Source organism: Talaromyces rugulosus, chromosome IV (genome assembly GCF_013368755.1).
Source record: "Talaromyces rugulosus chromosome IV, complete sequence".
In the NCBI taxonomy this organism is placed as follows: domain Eukaryota; kingdom Fungi; phylum Ascomycota; class Eurotiomycetes; order Eurotiales; family Trichocomaceae; genus Talaromyces; species Talaromyces rugulosus.
The window spans coordinates 4,175,366-4,191,290 of NC_049564.1; the positions used below are offsets into that span (position 1 = coordinate 4,175,366).

The 15,925-nt window shown below is 45.5% G+C and overlaps 7 protein-coding genes across 7 annotated transcripts; 2 read left to right on the forward strand and 5 right to left on the reverse strand.

Moving 5' to 3' along the window:
* Nucleotides 1–316: 316 nt before the first annotated feature.
* Nucleotides 317–1,579, reverse strand: TRUGW13939_08152 (uncharacterized protein; the record flags this gene model as incomplete). The annotated part of the gene is made up of 1 exon (XM_035491288.1): nucleotides 317–1,579. One exon carries the CDS (start codon nucleotides 1,577–1,579, stop codon nucleotides 317–319), a length of 1,263 nt encoding a protein of 420 aa, XP_035347181.1.
* A 789-nt stretch (nucleotides 1,580–2,368) lies between these two features.
* Nucleotides 2,369–3,553, forward strand: TRUGW13939_08153 (uncharacterized protein; the record flags this gene model as incomplete). Its single annotated transcript, XM_035491289.1, has 6 exons — nucleotides 2,369–2,387; nucleotides 2,439–2,783; nucleotides 2,844–2,934; nucleotides 2,988–3,061; nucleotides 3,114–3,289; nucleotides 3,347–3,553. The coding sequence occupies 6 exons, from the start codon at nucleotides 2,369–2,371 to the stop codon at nucleotides 3,551–3,553; spliced, it is 912 nt and encodes a 303-aa protein (XP_035347182.1).
* A 327-nt stretch (nucleotides 3,554–3,880) lies between these two features.
* On the reverse strand, nucleotides 3,881–5,472 carry TRUGW13939_08154 (uncharacterized protein; the record flags this gene model as incomplete). The annotated part of the gene is made up of 4 exons (XM_035491290.1): nucleotides 3,881–4,204; nucleotides 4,304–4,777; nucleotides 4,823–5,011; nucleotides 5,059–5,472. The coding sequence occupies 4 exons, from the start codon at nucleotides 5,470–5,472 to the stop codon at nucleotides 3,881–3,883; spliced, it is 1,401 nt and encodes a 466-aa protein (XP_035347183.1).
* A 1,431-nt stretch (nucleotides 5,473–6,903) lies between these two features.
* Nucleotides 6,904–8,995, reverse strand: TRUGW13939_08155 (uncharacterized protein; the record flags this gene model as incomplete). Its single annotated transcript, XM_035491291.1, has 7 exons — nucleotides 6,904–7,380; nucleotides 7,462–7,794; nucleotides 7,885–8,282; nucleotides 8,339–8,421; nucleotides 8,499–8,637; nucleotides 8,734–8,755; nucleotides 8,876–8,995. 7 exons carry the CDS (start codon nucleotides 8,993–8,995, stop codon nucleotides 6,904–6,906), a joined length of 1,572 nt encoding a protein of 523 aa, XP_035347184.1.
* A 619-nt stretch (nucleotides 8,996–9,614) lies between these two features.
* On the forward strand, nucleotides 9,615–10,309 carry TRUGW13939_08156 (uncharacterized protein; the record flags this gene model as incomplete). The annotated part of the gene is made up of 2 exons (XM_035491292.1): nucleotides 9,615–10,020; nucleotides 10,092–10,309. 2 exons carry the CDS (start codon nucleotides 9,615–9,617, stop codon nucleotides 10,307–10,309), a joined length of 624 nt encoding a protein of 207 aa, XP_035347185.1.
* A 169-nt stretch (nucleotides 10,310–10,478) lies between these two features.
* TRUGW13939_08157 (uncharacterized protein) lies at nucleotides 10,479–11,729 on the reverse strand (the record flags this gene model as incomplete). Its single annotated transcript, XM_035491293.1, has 4 exons — nucleotides 10,479–10,911; nucleotides 10,965–11,107; nucleotides 11,178–11,402; nucleotides 11,463–11,729. 4 exons carry the CDS (start codon nucleotides 11,727–11,729, stop codon nucleotides 10,479–10,481), a joined length of 1,068 nt encoding a protein of 355 aa, XP_035347186.1.
* Nucleotides 11,730–13,391: 1,662 nt separating this feature from the next.
* Nucleotides 13,392–13,643, reverse strand: TRUGW13939_08158 (uncharacterized protein; the record flags this gene model as incomplete). Its single annotated transcript, XM_035491294.1, has 1 exon — nucleotides 13,392–13,643. One exon carries the CDS (start codon nucleotides 13,641–13,643, stop codon nucleotides 13,392–13,394), a length of 252 nt encoding a protein of 83 aa, XP_035347187.1.
* Nucleotides 13,644–15,925: the final 2,282 nt, after the last annotated feature.

The following is a 15,925-nucleotide window of genomic DNA, read 5'->3' on the forward strand; positions in this document are numbered from 1 at the left end:
TGTCGCTTTGCACCTATCCAGAGTAAGAGCTGAAACGAAGAATGGATATGAGGCGCACAACTTACGACCACGTACGGTTACATTCGTCTAGTACTGTATAATTTAAGCTTGTGAAGCTAAATAGTGTAAATGTAAAAGCGAGCAGGTACATAGCAATACTTCGAGTTTTACGTCTATAACAAACCCTCTATAAATGAAAAATTCACCTTTATATAACTTTTCTAATATACCACAATATATCAAGTTATTTCCCTGTTTCAGTCCCCACCCCACCTAAAACTCTCATTCGAAGGTCAGCCCTTTCAACTGCCCATCATCACTTCATCTGCGCCTTTGGCATATGTTCAAAACCCCCGACCCAGACCCTCGCAATATCCATTGTCGCTGAAATGTTCTGTAGTGGATTACTACCTGGTTTAAGTAAGAGTAAATCTGCACGATACCCCTCTCTGATAGATCCTCGCCTTGTCAAATTATGGATTATACTGGGCACAACCGTCGCAGCCCTGAGCACATCAACCTCACTCATACCCGCCTCTGTCAGATATTGCAGCTCTTCATGTAGAGTAATCCCTATTAGATCACCATTGAGAAATTTTGCAGCTTCGTCATTTGCATCAGTTCCGGCGAGTATGGTAACTCCCGCACGCATCAGCCGTTGTACACTGGCCACTCCAGCTTCGTAAGTCAAGCTTACTCCAGGAGAAATGATCGCTTCGATGCTCGCATTCTCGGTGACAATCTTTCCGATGTTCAGTGTCGGGGTCACATATTGCCCCTGTCGTTTGATGCGTTGTGTCATCTCTTCCGAGATCGGAATATCAAACGGCACATGCTGGAGACCATCGGTCCTCGAGCGGATTGCGACTTCATACGAGGCGAAATCCTGGCAATGGGTCATAGAGACCTCCCCCAAGGCATGTGTCGCTTTAACAAGCGCATCATGGGTCTCCTGGGAGAAACCATTGCCCTCTGCAATTAACTTCATATAATTCGACCCATTTCCAAAGACATTGGCCACAAACTCGGGTGCGTCAGATGGTGAAGATACGAAGCCTCTGGTACCAAACACCGCTGCATGCGTGCTGTTGGGTGCGACAGCGGATTCCCCAGCGGTGAAAAAGGATGTCAATCCGACTTGGTCGCGGAGGGCTGCGCATAACGTATAATTCGAGCAGCCCATGTTCATAGCAGTCGTAACACCGTAACTGCTCAATGTCTGGAGGCTAGCCAACGTGCTGAGGTGAATATGGCTATCGATCAACCCCGGGAGCAACACACCCCCCTTCCCATCGATGGTATTTTGTACGCCGTGGGAATCGAAGCTAATGCTGTCCCCGTCGATAACCACGGTGGTAGGTTCGTTAATGCCCCAGCCGTCAAAGACACGGACATTGGTAAGGGCTATCTTGCTTGTTGGTGGCGTTGGTGGAATACTCTCGCTCCGGGCTCGAAGTAATTTCAGTTGCGTCTCAGTGCGGAGGGTATCTGATTGATGCTCTGCATGGTAACTTGGGAGACAACCATTGGCTGACAGACATAGTAGAGCTGTGAGAAAGAGGTAGATAATTGACTGCATGATGATGTAGAATGGTGAACAAATATGCGAGCTTGTGTCGGACTCTCATAGCTTTCGTACCCTTGGTTTGGTATTTATAAGAGCGTGTCAGAATAGCAATGCATTTGTCTTTCCATTCCTAGTAACTTTCCTCTGTAACATTGCCTCGCTCTAGGCAGAAGGGAGTAATACCAGGATAGCCTCTCGCATAGCCATGAAACTATGCTGCGGAAAGGCGTCCCCACAGATTGCAGGGATGTACATACGAAACAGCCAATAAGATCCACTAATAAACCCCACCTCTTTTTTTAAATGAACGCTTATACGCCGGAAAAAGCCGACGCTAAACTAGTCTACAACCTTAAACCGTACTAAGTTCCACCTTATGCTCTATGTTTTTCTATCCCTTAAAGTCCTTGAGTTCTTATTTTGAATCTACGTGTTCTTGTTTAGTCACGATTACCAAGCTACGGAAAGTGTCTTCTCGGATCATACGGATGTACCTACGAAGAAGCCAATTAGAGCTACTGGATATAATGCCTAATTAAGGCTATAGGTCAGAGTACCCATATAGCGAGATTCTAGGGAGACCGCAGCGCTTGCGATTGTCTCTTTATACACACTGATATAATAATATTGTAGCCTTAGAATAGTACTAACTAAGGATTAGCGCGCATTTGATTTGCTAGTCAGCGTAATGGACATATATACCTCTCTTCTAGCCCCAGAACTTGGTCTCGACAGATTCCCAGCATATACTTTATTTCTGTATCGTTTCGTGATTACGCCGAACAATTTCTATCTTTCCAAATGTCTGCGAAATGCCCTGGTCAGTCATTATACACACAAGGTATCTAGAACCAAGCTTACACTTTTCCAGCCCTCGCAGATCCAGCACACACTGAGTGGTCATTGTGCCCTTCAACCCCAGCTGCAATTCTCTTCACCGTCCTGTTCGCTCTCACCACTGTTGTACATCTCTCGCAAGCTATATACTACAAGAAAATATACTGTTGGGTGATAGTTGGCTCCGCATTCGCCCAAACAATCAACTACATCTGCCGAATCATCAGCATCAAACACCCCAACACCCTCAGTCCTTATGCAGCTTGGTTTGTGATAATTCTGGCAAGTACTGATTATGCCATGTGCTCAGCCAATCCAATGGCTAACTCCACTCAGATAGCTCCGCTCTTTACAAATGCTTTCGTTTATATGGTGATGGGTGAGTCCCCTTTGCCCTTCGATGTCACTACTTGGCAAGACCATCTGATTTGTGATTCAGGAAGGATGGTCTGGAATTATATCCCAAATGCAAAGCTTTACAGAGTCACTGCATGGAGATTTTCTACCTATTTTGTGGTTTTCGATATCTTGTAAGACTACTTCCAGGTACCCCTTGAAGTGGCTGACTCTAATCACGACGCAGCGCTCTCCTGATTCAGGTTATTGGAGCATCTTCGAGCGGTGCTAGTAGACAGGCAAATCAAAAAGTGCTCAACGGTGAGTGGTAACCTGAATAAGTAGGAAAATATAGCTTACATCAATTTATCAGCAATTCACATTTACATGGGTGGCATTGCAGTCCAACAATTCTTCATTGTGGTATTTTTCTTCTTCGCCATCAAGTTTCACCGCATTATCCTCGAACAAGTTCGACAAGGCGTTCACGGAGTGTCAAGTGTTTTGCCATTATTGTATGCGGTGTACGCAGTACTACTACTCATTACGGTATATTAAATCGATGCCCCCTTCATAGAGGAAATAGGCACTAACGTGTTGGCGAAGACGAGAATTATCTTTCGTCTCATCGAGTACTCCCACGGGTTTAAAAGCAACATTCCAGATCATGAGGCCTACCAATACGCTCTAGACTCTGTCCCTATGCTATTTGCTCTTGTCATACTCAATTTCATCCACCCAGGTCGCATCATGCCAGGGAAAGAAAGTGACCTCCCTAGTCGAAAAGAGAGAAGAGCGGAGGGACTTTTATAACTAATCAGAAAAAGTTAAGCGGTATCTAGCTTGACAGGATAAAGTGCTTTTTTGTTAAAGTAATGTGACGGCAATTTCACCCTTCAGGGAGAAATTAGTGATGCATACATACTACGGATTACATAGGACAGCCTTTGTACGTCAATATCGGAGGGGATATTTCTATTCGATCACTATAGGGACCATCGATTAGGAAGATATTGGTGTGACCTATAACAATACTTTTGCTTTCTATAATCCAACTTTATTAGATGAAATAGTATTGGAGTTTTCTCTGTAAAGGCTTTTGTTGAAAACAAGATAGGCCAGCAGGTCTAATTGAAAAAATCAAGAGTTGTCATATGCTACCATTTCAGTTACCTCCTCTGTCGTCTGTCTAGTCAGATCGTGCTCACGTCTCAGCCGACTGTAGGTCAGAGTCACCCTCTGATTAATGGGATCAAAAGCCGCTGATATGTTCGATATGCGAGCCCAGCCTGGAACATCCTCGCATCTTTTGATGTTCTGTAACCCGGCTTCTTCAATATTTAGAACTCTTTGAGCGACTTTGGAAGTCGCAACAGCATTCCATTCCCCCTCCGTCCGACCACACTTTCGAAGAATCAAGATTGCTCTTCTGCGAATGATGGGATCTCTACACCGACAAGTGACCTGGAACATGTTAAAGTGAATACTTCCTCGTTGTGCTATTTCTCCAGATAAAACACGCATAGTCTCCCGATGAGATAATATGTCCGATGATAAACATACCTCAAATAAAGGTCTAACAAGAGCCATGTCAACGCAGTAGAGGGGCATCTCTGCGGCTGACTTTAGGTCAAGCTCCACGATATCATCCGCTAGGGACACAACATTGTGGAATATTGGGCAGAAGACGTCCCATTTCCTTTCGTCATAAATCACCGTGCGTGTAACCATCATCGCTGTAGCCCCGAGCTCCTTCAGGATGCGCAGAGTAGCAGTGCCTTTTCTTTTTGCATTTGTCAAGTTGTCACCCCGGATGTCTAAGTAGACATCATATGCCGAAGACCATCTCGCCAGAATGCTAGAGTATTTGTCCTGCCAGGTCCCAACCTGAGGAATCGTAGGAAGTATCTCGCTCGTAGGATCCAATATATCGCTTCTAGAGTAAGAAGTCACATGCCAGTGAGATATGAGCGAGTCTCGTGCCTTAAATAAGGCCGAGAATATCGTTGGGATCTTTCGTTTCTGCCCACTTACCATCTAAAATGGTCAAAACCCGAAATCTGTGCAAGCTGGAAGACTCACCTGGGTAATTTGATGGTCAAGACGCATGAACATCTCTTCTAGTAGTTTTATAGGTGCATATGGTACTTCAGATACCCTCAAGACATCATGTTGATGCCGACGGATTCTCTCATTGTACTTGACCTCGCACAGGACCTTCATACCACTTTGGATGTGTGTGATAGCGGAGCCGTAGCTACTTTGCATCGCCTACTACCAATGAGCAGGAACGGAGCTTGTATGTGATATCAACTCACCTCTATGCATGCAAAAAGTATAGAACATATCAGGCACACGTCGATTGCTTGTTTACTCTTCTGTGAGAGTGCTCCAACGAGGATACTGATTGCCTTGCCATAGTAGCTCCAAGAGTATCCATTAGTCCACCTGTCCGTGTTAGTTTGCATTATTAGATCATTTTCTTGATCGAACTTTGCGTGTAAGGATCCTAGAGCGAGGATTGCATGTCGAATTGAAGGCTCGTACAAAGCCGCTTGGAGCAGGAGCCTCTCCCAGAAATCACCTCCAAAAAATTCAGACAACTGGGGCGCAGTTTTCTGTTGAAAGAAGTAGAACGACTGACATTCCTTCTCAGTTCCAAGGAATCCAAAAGACGGAGAGTGGCTCAATGCGCCTTCCAGTGCGATCGGAGGCTCTAAAGGCGCTTTCATATTTGACACGTAACCATCACACTTTCTACCTGTAGAGACGCATGGTAAGCAAGAAGGTCTTGCCTCATCGCATTTCACCCGTCGTACTAGCGCCAGTAAGTTAATGTCATTCCGATGGTTCAATATCATGTAGCTCCTTCTCACTCCTGCCATATTGTTAGTACACCGCGATATACATTAGCTATCCGAAAAGACCCATTTAAGGCAAATATGAACAATGTTGGAGGAGTACACTTTTGCATGTTTGGCACCCAGTTCGTGTTTTTGGGTGATAGGAACGTTTTCTCTCGCCTGGACGAACACGGGGCATTTCAGGCAACAATTTTCGCTGCAGGGGTTCGCACAAGGAAAGGCTATGCGACATTACTTGCGTTAGTTGGCCTCCCGTTAATAAATTACAGCAGTCAACTTACTGAGCGAAAAAAATAGAGTAACTAGGGTCGATAATCAGATCAAGAGATGCTAGAGGCTAGAATCTAATAGTCTGTATTACAAGTAGCTGATGCAGGAGACGCTATCCTGATTAGTCAGGTACCTGCGCCACTCAACTAACGTGAGCATATAATCACATACTTACGCCACGAGATCCATAGCCTTCGACTAATAGACCCATAAAAGAGCTCGGAAAAATGGGATGCTTTGCATTTGTAAAATCCATGCAAGAGACTGCACATGGGACCGAGAGATACACTCCGAAGGCTGCATTGATAGAGTTTGTGAAACGACTATGAGATAGCTAATGTCAAGCCGAAGCATATGTAGCCAAATTACCCAAAATCAAAAAGAATTCTTCCAAAGATGTCAGTAGACTTAGGCCTTGATTTTGTTGAAAAGCGACCTGTCACCGTGCTGACCGGGGACGTAGGCGTAGCTGCCTAATTAGAGTTAGGGTTAGACTAGTTGCTGAACGGTACATATGTATCCCCGTTCTCCTAAAAACTGGTACTGTATTATATAGAAACCGGTTCCTTATTGAAACAGGGTTTAGACGGAAGAAGTCTTTATATAGAAGATCTACTGCCTGGAAGACCGGCTCGTAATGTCAGAGCCATCATAACCAGTTTTATATATATCGACTTTTGTAATAGTAAGGTATATGTAGCTTTCTTGTAACGTTGCAAAATCATACAACATTGCCGCAGCGTTGCAGAACGGTATCCATGTTCCTGCATTTTCCAGTATTGATTGTGAGCGTGATTATTGACCATAGTAACGGTGGTTAGTCTACTATGTGTTAAGACCATTCGTACTAGCTATATATTGTGAGGCTGAATACAGAGTCTTTATAGAGAGGATAGAGATGTGAAAGGTCCTGCACGGCTTTCAGGTTGATTCAATAAAGAATTATTCTAGCATCTAGATATGCATAGCATGGCAAACCAATTTAGAAAAAAAAAAAAAACAAAGGTACGACTTTTGACAGGATACAGTTTACAGTTCCACAACAGGGCCAGTGTAGACATGGCGGGCACGGAAAACGAAGTATATCATGGTCAAGAACATGGTGGCACCGACTCCGAGAATGGCCCAATTCATCTCTTCCACCGTTGGGTTCATAAGACTTGGCCAGAAGCTGAAAAATACCACAATGGTAATATATGCCACAGCGAGCGCGTTGACCACAATGCCGAGTACGCCGGGGCAATGAAACGGTCCCCATACTAACTTTGCTCCTGGTACATTGACGAGTTCGTCCTCGGAATCACTGGATTGGTAGATGTAGCCTTGGACTCGACGAATAAGGAGTAAGATGGTGACGACGAGATACGAAAGGTAGATGCCGGACACAGCCAACGACACGACGTCGTACATGGCAAGGGTTGAACCGAGGTTAATCAGGCCCAGAAGCGTCGAAATAGTCACTGAAAGGAGGATGGCATTGACAGGTAAATGTCTTGTAGTAGAAACCTGTTGATTGTATGTTGGTCAGCACTTTTCTCTCCCTCTCCTTCCTTTTCTTTCCCTCAGGGCAAAAGAATGAAATCTCACCTGTTTCCACCATCTCCATCCCGGTACCCCCCTGTCTCGCGAGAAAGACCAAAGCTGTCGAGATGCTGCGGCCAAAAGACCCATGACGGCACAGCCGTAGAAAATTATCACGATCGAACACATGGCTATTGTGCCGGAGAGGGAGTTTGTTGCTTCCATGAAGATGCCCATAAAGTTATAGCCAGTGATCTCGCCCAGCTTCCCACCAAGGTCAGGCCCAGCGCTGAACAACATAGCAACTATCATACCAAAGCCGAGGCAGCCATTGATTGCAACACTGAGCATTAGTGCCCTAGGAATTACTCTTTCGGGCTTTGCAATCTCTTCCGCCATCTGATTGGGATTGTTAAAAGAAAGATTTTTTGTAAAAATAAAACGTAAATAGCACCAAGGAAACAAGGAGGGAAAAAGGAGCAAACCTACATGCACAACACCATCTCCACCAGCAAACCCAAAAGCACTGCCTGTCATGCCTACGAACCATGATAATGCCTGGGTAGAAAAGCCTCCCCCATTTTTAAAGGTCGTAAACACCTCTTTTGCGGTGTTTGGTTCGGCCATGTACACGAGGGTAATCATGATGGCGAAGAAACCAAGGATATGAAGAACCAAAACGACCACCTCAATGCGGGGGAGAAGTTTGCCGCCAATCAAGTTGACAGTCAATGACAGACTCAAAGTAGCCCAGATAATAAATGTGCCTTGCCATGGTAGAGCATTGTAGAGTTGGTTTCCAAGGATGGCTAACGATTGGATCATCTGTCCTGTCATGAAGGAAGACGCGGCCAAAGCAGCCTGCCAGCCGATTACAGCAAGCCATCCTACAGGTTTCAGAGTCAGTCCAAATCTCGTCTGTGTGTGTATGTCTTCTATTTACCCGTTACAAAACTCAGAAGCTTCTGATGTTTGACTGGGGCAAGCATGGCTGCCCAGTGGTATTGGCCTCCGGAGGTCGGCGCCCTATATTGGATTGGTTAGATGGTGAGCTCGCGTTTAATCTACCTTTAGATAGATAAAGAAGGAAAAGATGACCTTACATTGAGGCCAATTCCGCGAAGACGATGAACATCAAAATGGTACCAACCCAGGCGAAAATAAACGAATAAATGGCACCGCCAGAGCCACCACTGTTGTTTGTCAGGGAAGGATTGCGAGAGAGAGATAGAGAGAGGATTACTTGTTAAGAGGTTCGGTAAATGTGCTGGACAATTGATCAGTGAATTCGTCAATTGAATTGCTGGAAAGCATAGTATAGCATTGGATATCTCTTACCCAAGAACTCCTTCCCAAGTTCCTAGCATAGTGCAACTAAAACCGAGAATGGAGAGAACATTAAAGTTTCTCTAATGTAGATGGCAGTAGATTTTTAGAGTGTAAACTACGTGGTGATGGGTTCAGGACAGGACAGGCGCACCTTCAAGACAGGCTTTTTGCCCATCCGCTGCAGATTCGCAGCGTCACGATCGTAGTCAGAGGCTGGAGCCACCCCGTCTTGACTAGAAATAGGCGTCTTGCTCTTCAATTCGTAGGCCATTGTTGTGTTTGAAGTCAGCGACGATAGGTGTCGGGACGTAAATCCTGCGAAGGACGCAGATCTTAGAAAATAAATTTCGACTAACTGCAAGCTGAAGAAGAGAAGGAAAGAAAGGAAAAGAAGAGGAAGGGGTGTTCCGCGTAGTGATTGGTTAGATGCAGGATGAACACTAGTCAATTTCCAAGGTTGTACTATGTAAACGTAGGGGACAGAATGTGGGGCATATTGTGTGACTTGGCCACGGAGTTCTGGGAAAGAGGCATTTGCGCGAGTATATTAGCGTTACATGCACTAGTTATGCATTCACAGCAATATCCGAGTCCAGAGCATCCAGAATGCTAGAGTTATGACGGGGATTATGGTGTATGTGTTAATCGAGATGTATGACTACGCATATCAACATACCAAACCTATATTTCCGTCCTCCCCTAGACAACTTTTTGGTGTATTTGGTTAACTTACTAGCACAAAGCTTAGTGTGTACCGTAAGGACTGCGAAGAAATTGATACCGGGTTGTTATGTTACAATACTTTACGTACTAGTTCAGACCATTCACCATTTTGTTCTTTTTCCGTCCACCAACACAGAAAGAAAGGCAAAAGGGAAAAAAAAAAGAAAATGGGCTCAACATCTACCACCAGTTCTCTCGTACTCGAGGAGGCAACCATCGAAGACGTCCCCGCCATCCGAGACATCTGGTTCGCAGCCTTCACACAGCCGGTGATTGGAGAGCTATTCCCCGACTCTCCGGCCATGCGCCAATGGGTGCTCAACGATTGGCACCTGAATGACTTCAAAACGAGGCCGTTCCAGAAGTACCTGCGCGTGGTTGACACCGCCTCCAGGGACGAACAAGGCCGCCCACGACTTGTTGCTTTTGGCAAATGGGACCTGTCCATGCCACAAGAACGCGGCCGTCGCTTTCCGCAGTGGCATCCCAGTTCACCTTATGAGCGCTGCGAGGAACTCATTAATGGCCTTGAGAAGGAGAGGATGCGTGTAATGGGTGATGAGAAACATTACTGTAAGGATGGCCCGGTCATTTAATAAAACGGAATAGTCCAACATTGACGTGAATAAATGAAAAAAAAAAAGACCTAGATACCGTCGGCACCCACCCCGATTATCAACGCCGTGGCGCTGGCTCGATGCTGGTTCAATGGGGTTGCGATCTCGCTGATCGAGATGACGTTTCTGCATACGTGGATGCCAGCAAGGAGGGTGCTCCGTTGTACCAGAAGCATGGTTTTGTAGATTACAGCCCACCGGGCTCTGATGTTGCGTCGATGGCTCGTCGGAAGAAGACTGCATGATCTTTCTTTCGCGTCTCGCGTGTCTGAATCTATATGTTCTATTCCTATTCGGCTATATACATTTAGCATTAGATCAATTGAGTTCGCATCACCATTTTGATTACAGCGCAATGCAAAAGACATATCCATATCCATCTAGTAGAGCTATACATATACATAACGAGAGTATCTAGCTGCTTCGGTCGCTTGAGCCCTGCATGGAACCGTGCGACAATTCATCTTCCTCTTCCCTGATTATGCGTGCAGCGCTCGATTGGCTTTGAACATCCCACTCCTGCGTGACGAGGATCTGATCTCGGCGCACCGTAGAAGCAAAGGCTCTGCGGCTTTTGCTCTTTCGGTCCTGCGAAATCGTCTGGATTTGCGATTGCACGGTCATATTGTACGACCATGAAGACTTCTCTTGGGCATTATTGAGCCGGAGCCCGTTGGATTGCATCCAGGAGAGAAAAGGCATCAGTTGGGGCCAGGATGCCGTCACAATACTGACACATTGGATGACGACGCTGATAATGGTGAGATCGTACATGCGGTACGTTTGGTCGTTCGTATACGTGGATTGCCTCAGGAGTATGAGCTCGACCATGGCTGCGATTACCACACTATAACATGTGGGATGAGCTTCATTTTGAACTCTGTCGGACGATCCACTTACAAAATCCTAGGCGCAAAGATACCGAAAAACGTCAGACGGCGCGAAATCGACGTTTGAATGTTGATAATCAGCACCAGTATCTGGGCAATGATGAGAAGATCGGTAGCGATGTTCGAGGCTGCAACAAAATAGCGCCATGCGAACTGTACAGGTGTTAATGAGTATGGTCTGGTGCGGCTTTGAAGGCGAGGCGGATTAAAAAAGCAGACGCACCAGGTTGAAGCATTGGCCATTCCAAATATCCCACGTGTGCGGCACGGAGCATTGGAACGCAGTGCCGAAGATGACCACAGTTGCCCAGGCCAGGAGAATGGCCTTGACCGCTCGAGCGATCCATTTATCTCTTATTGATGGCGTTACACTTTGGACGAACAGGACCAGGGATAGTTTTGAGAGCAGGAGGCTCAGGATATAGAAAAAGGAAGCTGCAAAGAGTTTCTGGCGGCGAGATTATTTAGTTTTGCGGAGAGGTGGGAGAGAGATGTGCACAAGTCCTACCTTCATTATTTGGTCCAAGTCACCATCGGAGACATCGGTCTGGTGATCTCCATAACCAGAATCCACCGCCAGAGCTATGCAGACATCCTGGAGGATGGCAAATAAAAGCGACGCGATGATGGCGAGATCATCATGGGTGAGCTTCCTGAATGATCCATATTTGGTCCCCAGTCGCGCCGAGACAGACAGGACGACCGAAACCAGAAGCACAAAAGTTGTTACCACAACGGCGGGTTTGTTGGTCTCGTAGTTGAAGCGCGACCCCATGGAGGCTTTGCTTGATTCGAGGAGTAAATTCGAAGATATTCTCGGTATTCTAGATGCAAGATGCCCATGTGCGGAGGTTGAAGACAAGATATTGACCAAACACTACATTTATGAAATCGCTTCTCTTTTTTGTATCTGTGTACGAAGTAGATACTCGTCTGCATTGTGACAGAACTAGCTAGCATTTTCCTATCTTTGATCATCCAGGGGTCTGGGTGGTCGGACCGTATTTGCAATTTGCAGGGTGAGATGTTGTATTGTTGTTTAAGGTTAGAAAGGAATCAGGGCTGTTCTCTGCTTCCGATTGCTGATTGCCACAACACAGTAGCTCTGCTCCTGTAATCGCGTTAAGCCCAACAAATTGGGGAGGAAATTGCTGGATATCAGGCGGTTTCTTTTCAATACTCGGCCATTACACAGGATTTCCGTATCCCGTCATGAAAACCGGCGGTATTGTCAACTAGTAAATTACTTTGCAGGGATGCAAACCTATCGGAAAACAGATTCGTGTTGTACCTAAGCAACAACGGGCTGAATCTCGCGTCGATCCCGGCCCAGAACGACACAACGTGCAGGGATTGGAGCCTTTATTCCGTTTGAACTGCGCCGCATGTACAAGCATTTACTCCGTACTACGTAGTACCTATGTTGTGTTGCGCTAGCGCAAGGTCGGTTTAGACAAAGAAAAGAAAAGAACTCGTACGACAACCCCAGTCCTTATCATGCCAGCTAGTGTGCATGCCATTTTCGAATGATATGCTTTGCATGGCAAAGTAGGGGTCCAGTAAGGATGAAACCAACCATCTATTGTGGAGGGTCGACATGAACAAGCCCGCTGAATGATAGAATCATACCATGTAAGCCCCGTAGATCCTTAATCATAGCAATTTCATTTCTGTAGGTGATGTGGTTCAAATCATTCAGAAAAACAAAAAAAGGAAAATAGAACAGGGAAAAATCTTGTCTCGGAGGGTCTTCTTAGCGCGCTGATAAGCAAATGGAAGACACCTCATCGCCCGCACTAGTTCTCTTAGCTCTTCGTAGTATTCCTGCGCCGCAAGAATCCTTGCTAGGTCTTCTCCCTCTTTGCAACACCCTTTCTTTACATTGGGTTATAGGCAAGGATGTTTCAGCTCAGAGCTCTACTATCTTAGTAGGCGTCACTAGGTGAAGGAATGGATACCCAGTGTTTTAATTTAATGGAATGAGAAATTGTAATATTGTTTATGACGGTAATGGTTGGAAATCATGGTACTACATGTAACTACTATGTATGCAGTTGTGGTTTTGGATATAATGGTATGTGATATACAGATGCAAGGATGATAATGTAAAAATTTAATTGGTGACTCCGTATGTTGCTAGAATAATCCGACTAAAGAATTTGGATATTTTATTTCAGTAGACTTTGACTCTGAATACTTTTATGTAATTTGTGTGCTGCTTCTGTAGATAACGAGAGAGGGTATAATTCAAGCGTGTTACTTAGCCTATACTCCACTCCGTACATGTTTCCGGGGACGATGATCCGCCTCCGCCATAGGGGAAAGAAGGCCGGTACAATTAGAATAATCTTATAAACTCAATGTACATAATGTTGATTTTGTAGGGACCTTTTGCTATGAGGGGTTGAAGTAGTGACTCCAGTGGGCTGCTTTACTCCTACGCTCCCTCCAACTTGGTTTGCACATCATCACCCCGTCCAATGAAGACATTATCCGCATGAATCTTCCCATCAAATAGTTCATCGACCTCTTCAAGGGCCAAGTTCCTAGTCTCGACGAAGAAGAACCAGATAATCATGCAAATAACAACATCCCACGCCGCATTGATTGCATAGTATCTCCATCCGATTTTGTCAATAGCAATAGGCGTAGTGTACTGGTTCACAAACCGAAAAGCATAACACGGCATTGGACCGACTGCAAGATGTATAATTTAGGACCTCCACCGGGTAGGCGAACGTCTACGCAAAGCTGTATGCGCAAAATAATAGCAGCCATGACCTTGCCAGCAGCCGCGTTGGATCCGTTTCCATAGGGTGCGGATAATATGACCATAAAGACTAACATGAGGGTCATGGCCATGCTAGTACCGAGAAGCATGCCCTTAGGACCAATGTATTCCATAGCAAAAGATCCGCCAAAGGCACAGTGAGCGCGCTCCGGGCTGCTCTAGGGTTCGACCAATCCTTGCGTGTAAACCAAGCGCGCATAAATGTTTTCTCTAGGTGGTTTTTCTATTCTATATTGAAGTCCTTCTGAGATACACTTTATTTTTTGTTTCTTGAATCAGCTTAGAAGCCTGTTAGAGACATATTGCGACAGGAGAGGTTGAAGTATACTAGATGTATGTTACAGAATGGTTTCTTTCGTATCCTTTAATATGCTTTGTATGCTTCTGGCGGCCTCTATATAGGGAACTCGTTTTGACTGTGATATGACTGCAGGTAATAGTATGCTCACCAAAACTACTTGGGCGTTGTCACATGATAAACAAAATATGAAGCTCTTTCATGGAATAAATGAAATATCCAGTAGAGCTACTATATCACTTTGTTTTCTCTATCGGGCAATGGTCATGTGGCTAGGCGTCTCGCTATCTCAGTCACCCAATGCGTTTCTTGTTGAGTATAAATACCCCCTTTCTCTCCTTCTTTCCTTCTATCTCTTCTTTCTCCCCTTTCTCTCTCTCTTACCAGCTATGTATTCGACTCACATCAACCATCGACAAGCTCTACAACACCAATTTCAACAACCAACAACCAACAACCAACAACCAGCAACCAGCAACCAGCAACCAGCAACCAGCAACCAGCAACCAGCAACCAGCAACCAGCAACAACAACATGTCGACCTCCTTCTCTGCATCCCAACACGCGCCCAGCCCCGCTGGCAACTATTGCGGGAGCGATCCCAACAGAGGACGCGGTGGTAGCGGTGGTAGTCGTGGTGGTGGTCGTGGAAGAAAGGAACCTCGACTAATCCTGTGCGACGACTGCCAGCGCAGGCACAAGCCTGGCCCTTGCCCTGAGTGATGGTTTTCTCCACGCCATCCGGACAATTCTCATGCACGACGGATTGAGAGACGTGCTGCGGAGAGAGAGCAGCGACGGCAGCAGCAACAGCAAAAAGCAGGAGCAACAGCAATACCCTGCTCTCGTGATACGGGAGTCCCTCAAACGACACCGAGAGAAATCACCAGGGTTAGATGTGTTGCTGATACCCATTGATAAATGGCGACCTCCGCTGAAAAGTGGTGACCCTGTTGGGAAACAGTGATTGTCATTGAGAAATGGCGATTCCCGTTGAAAAGTGGTGACCCCGTTGGAACAAACGGTTTCCCTGTTTTTTGAAACAGGGGCCCAGGTCTTAGGACCTGTGGCCACTAGTGATTTGAAGCTCACATCTCATCGTGGTGCTGGAGTCTAGTAGCCCTTTCAATTTTTAAATGGTGAAGCTAAGATGAGCTTCTTGTAGATAGATAGTCATGTTGATAGCCAATTGTGGAAATGTTTTAGTTTATGATGCTTTTATTTTTGTAGTGAACTTTTGCATAACTTCTCCTGATATCTTGTAACTTCAGATATAGCTTTTCGAGAGTCGTCAACTAATCAATATTTGCCAATTGTTAAGTACAATTAATTGCGAAGGAGTATGCCGCATGTGTGCATACATGCAATATTCAATTCTTATTGCCTATGTTTAACCTATTATTGGACAACTCATTACACACTAAAAACCACAACGCGGTTATTGAACGCCATCTATTGGACAATAAATGTCCATTCTTATGTATTTGATATCACTAGTCTGAGTCAATTTCGGGGATTTGAATGTCTTTATTGGATAGCGATAGGTCTCGACTGGGGGGTTATGCAGATGGTTGAGGCTTTGATGCTTGCTAGTCGAGCTTGTCTACTGAATTTGGTACGCTCCCACTCAACTACTCTATGGGCTACAATGACTACATCCTCATGAACATACAGGTCACGTTTCGCCAATATGTCATAATTATCGCTGGCTGCATCTTCGTTCGAATGGTCCTCAATCAGAGGCTCACTTTTCCCACAATCTTAACCTTCTTCTGTTCCTACGGACTCACAGGTATCCTTTCAAGTGTCGAAGAGGGAAACTGCGCGACAGCTTATCACGCTAGACGAATTCAGACCGACAAAAAGATAGAAGCACTATGCT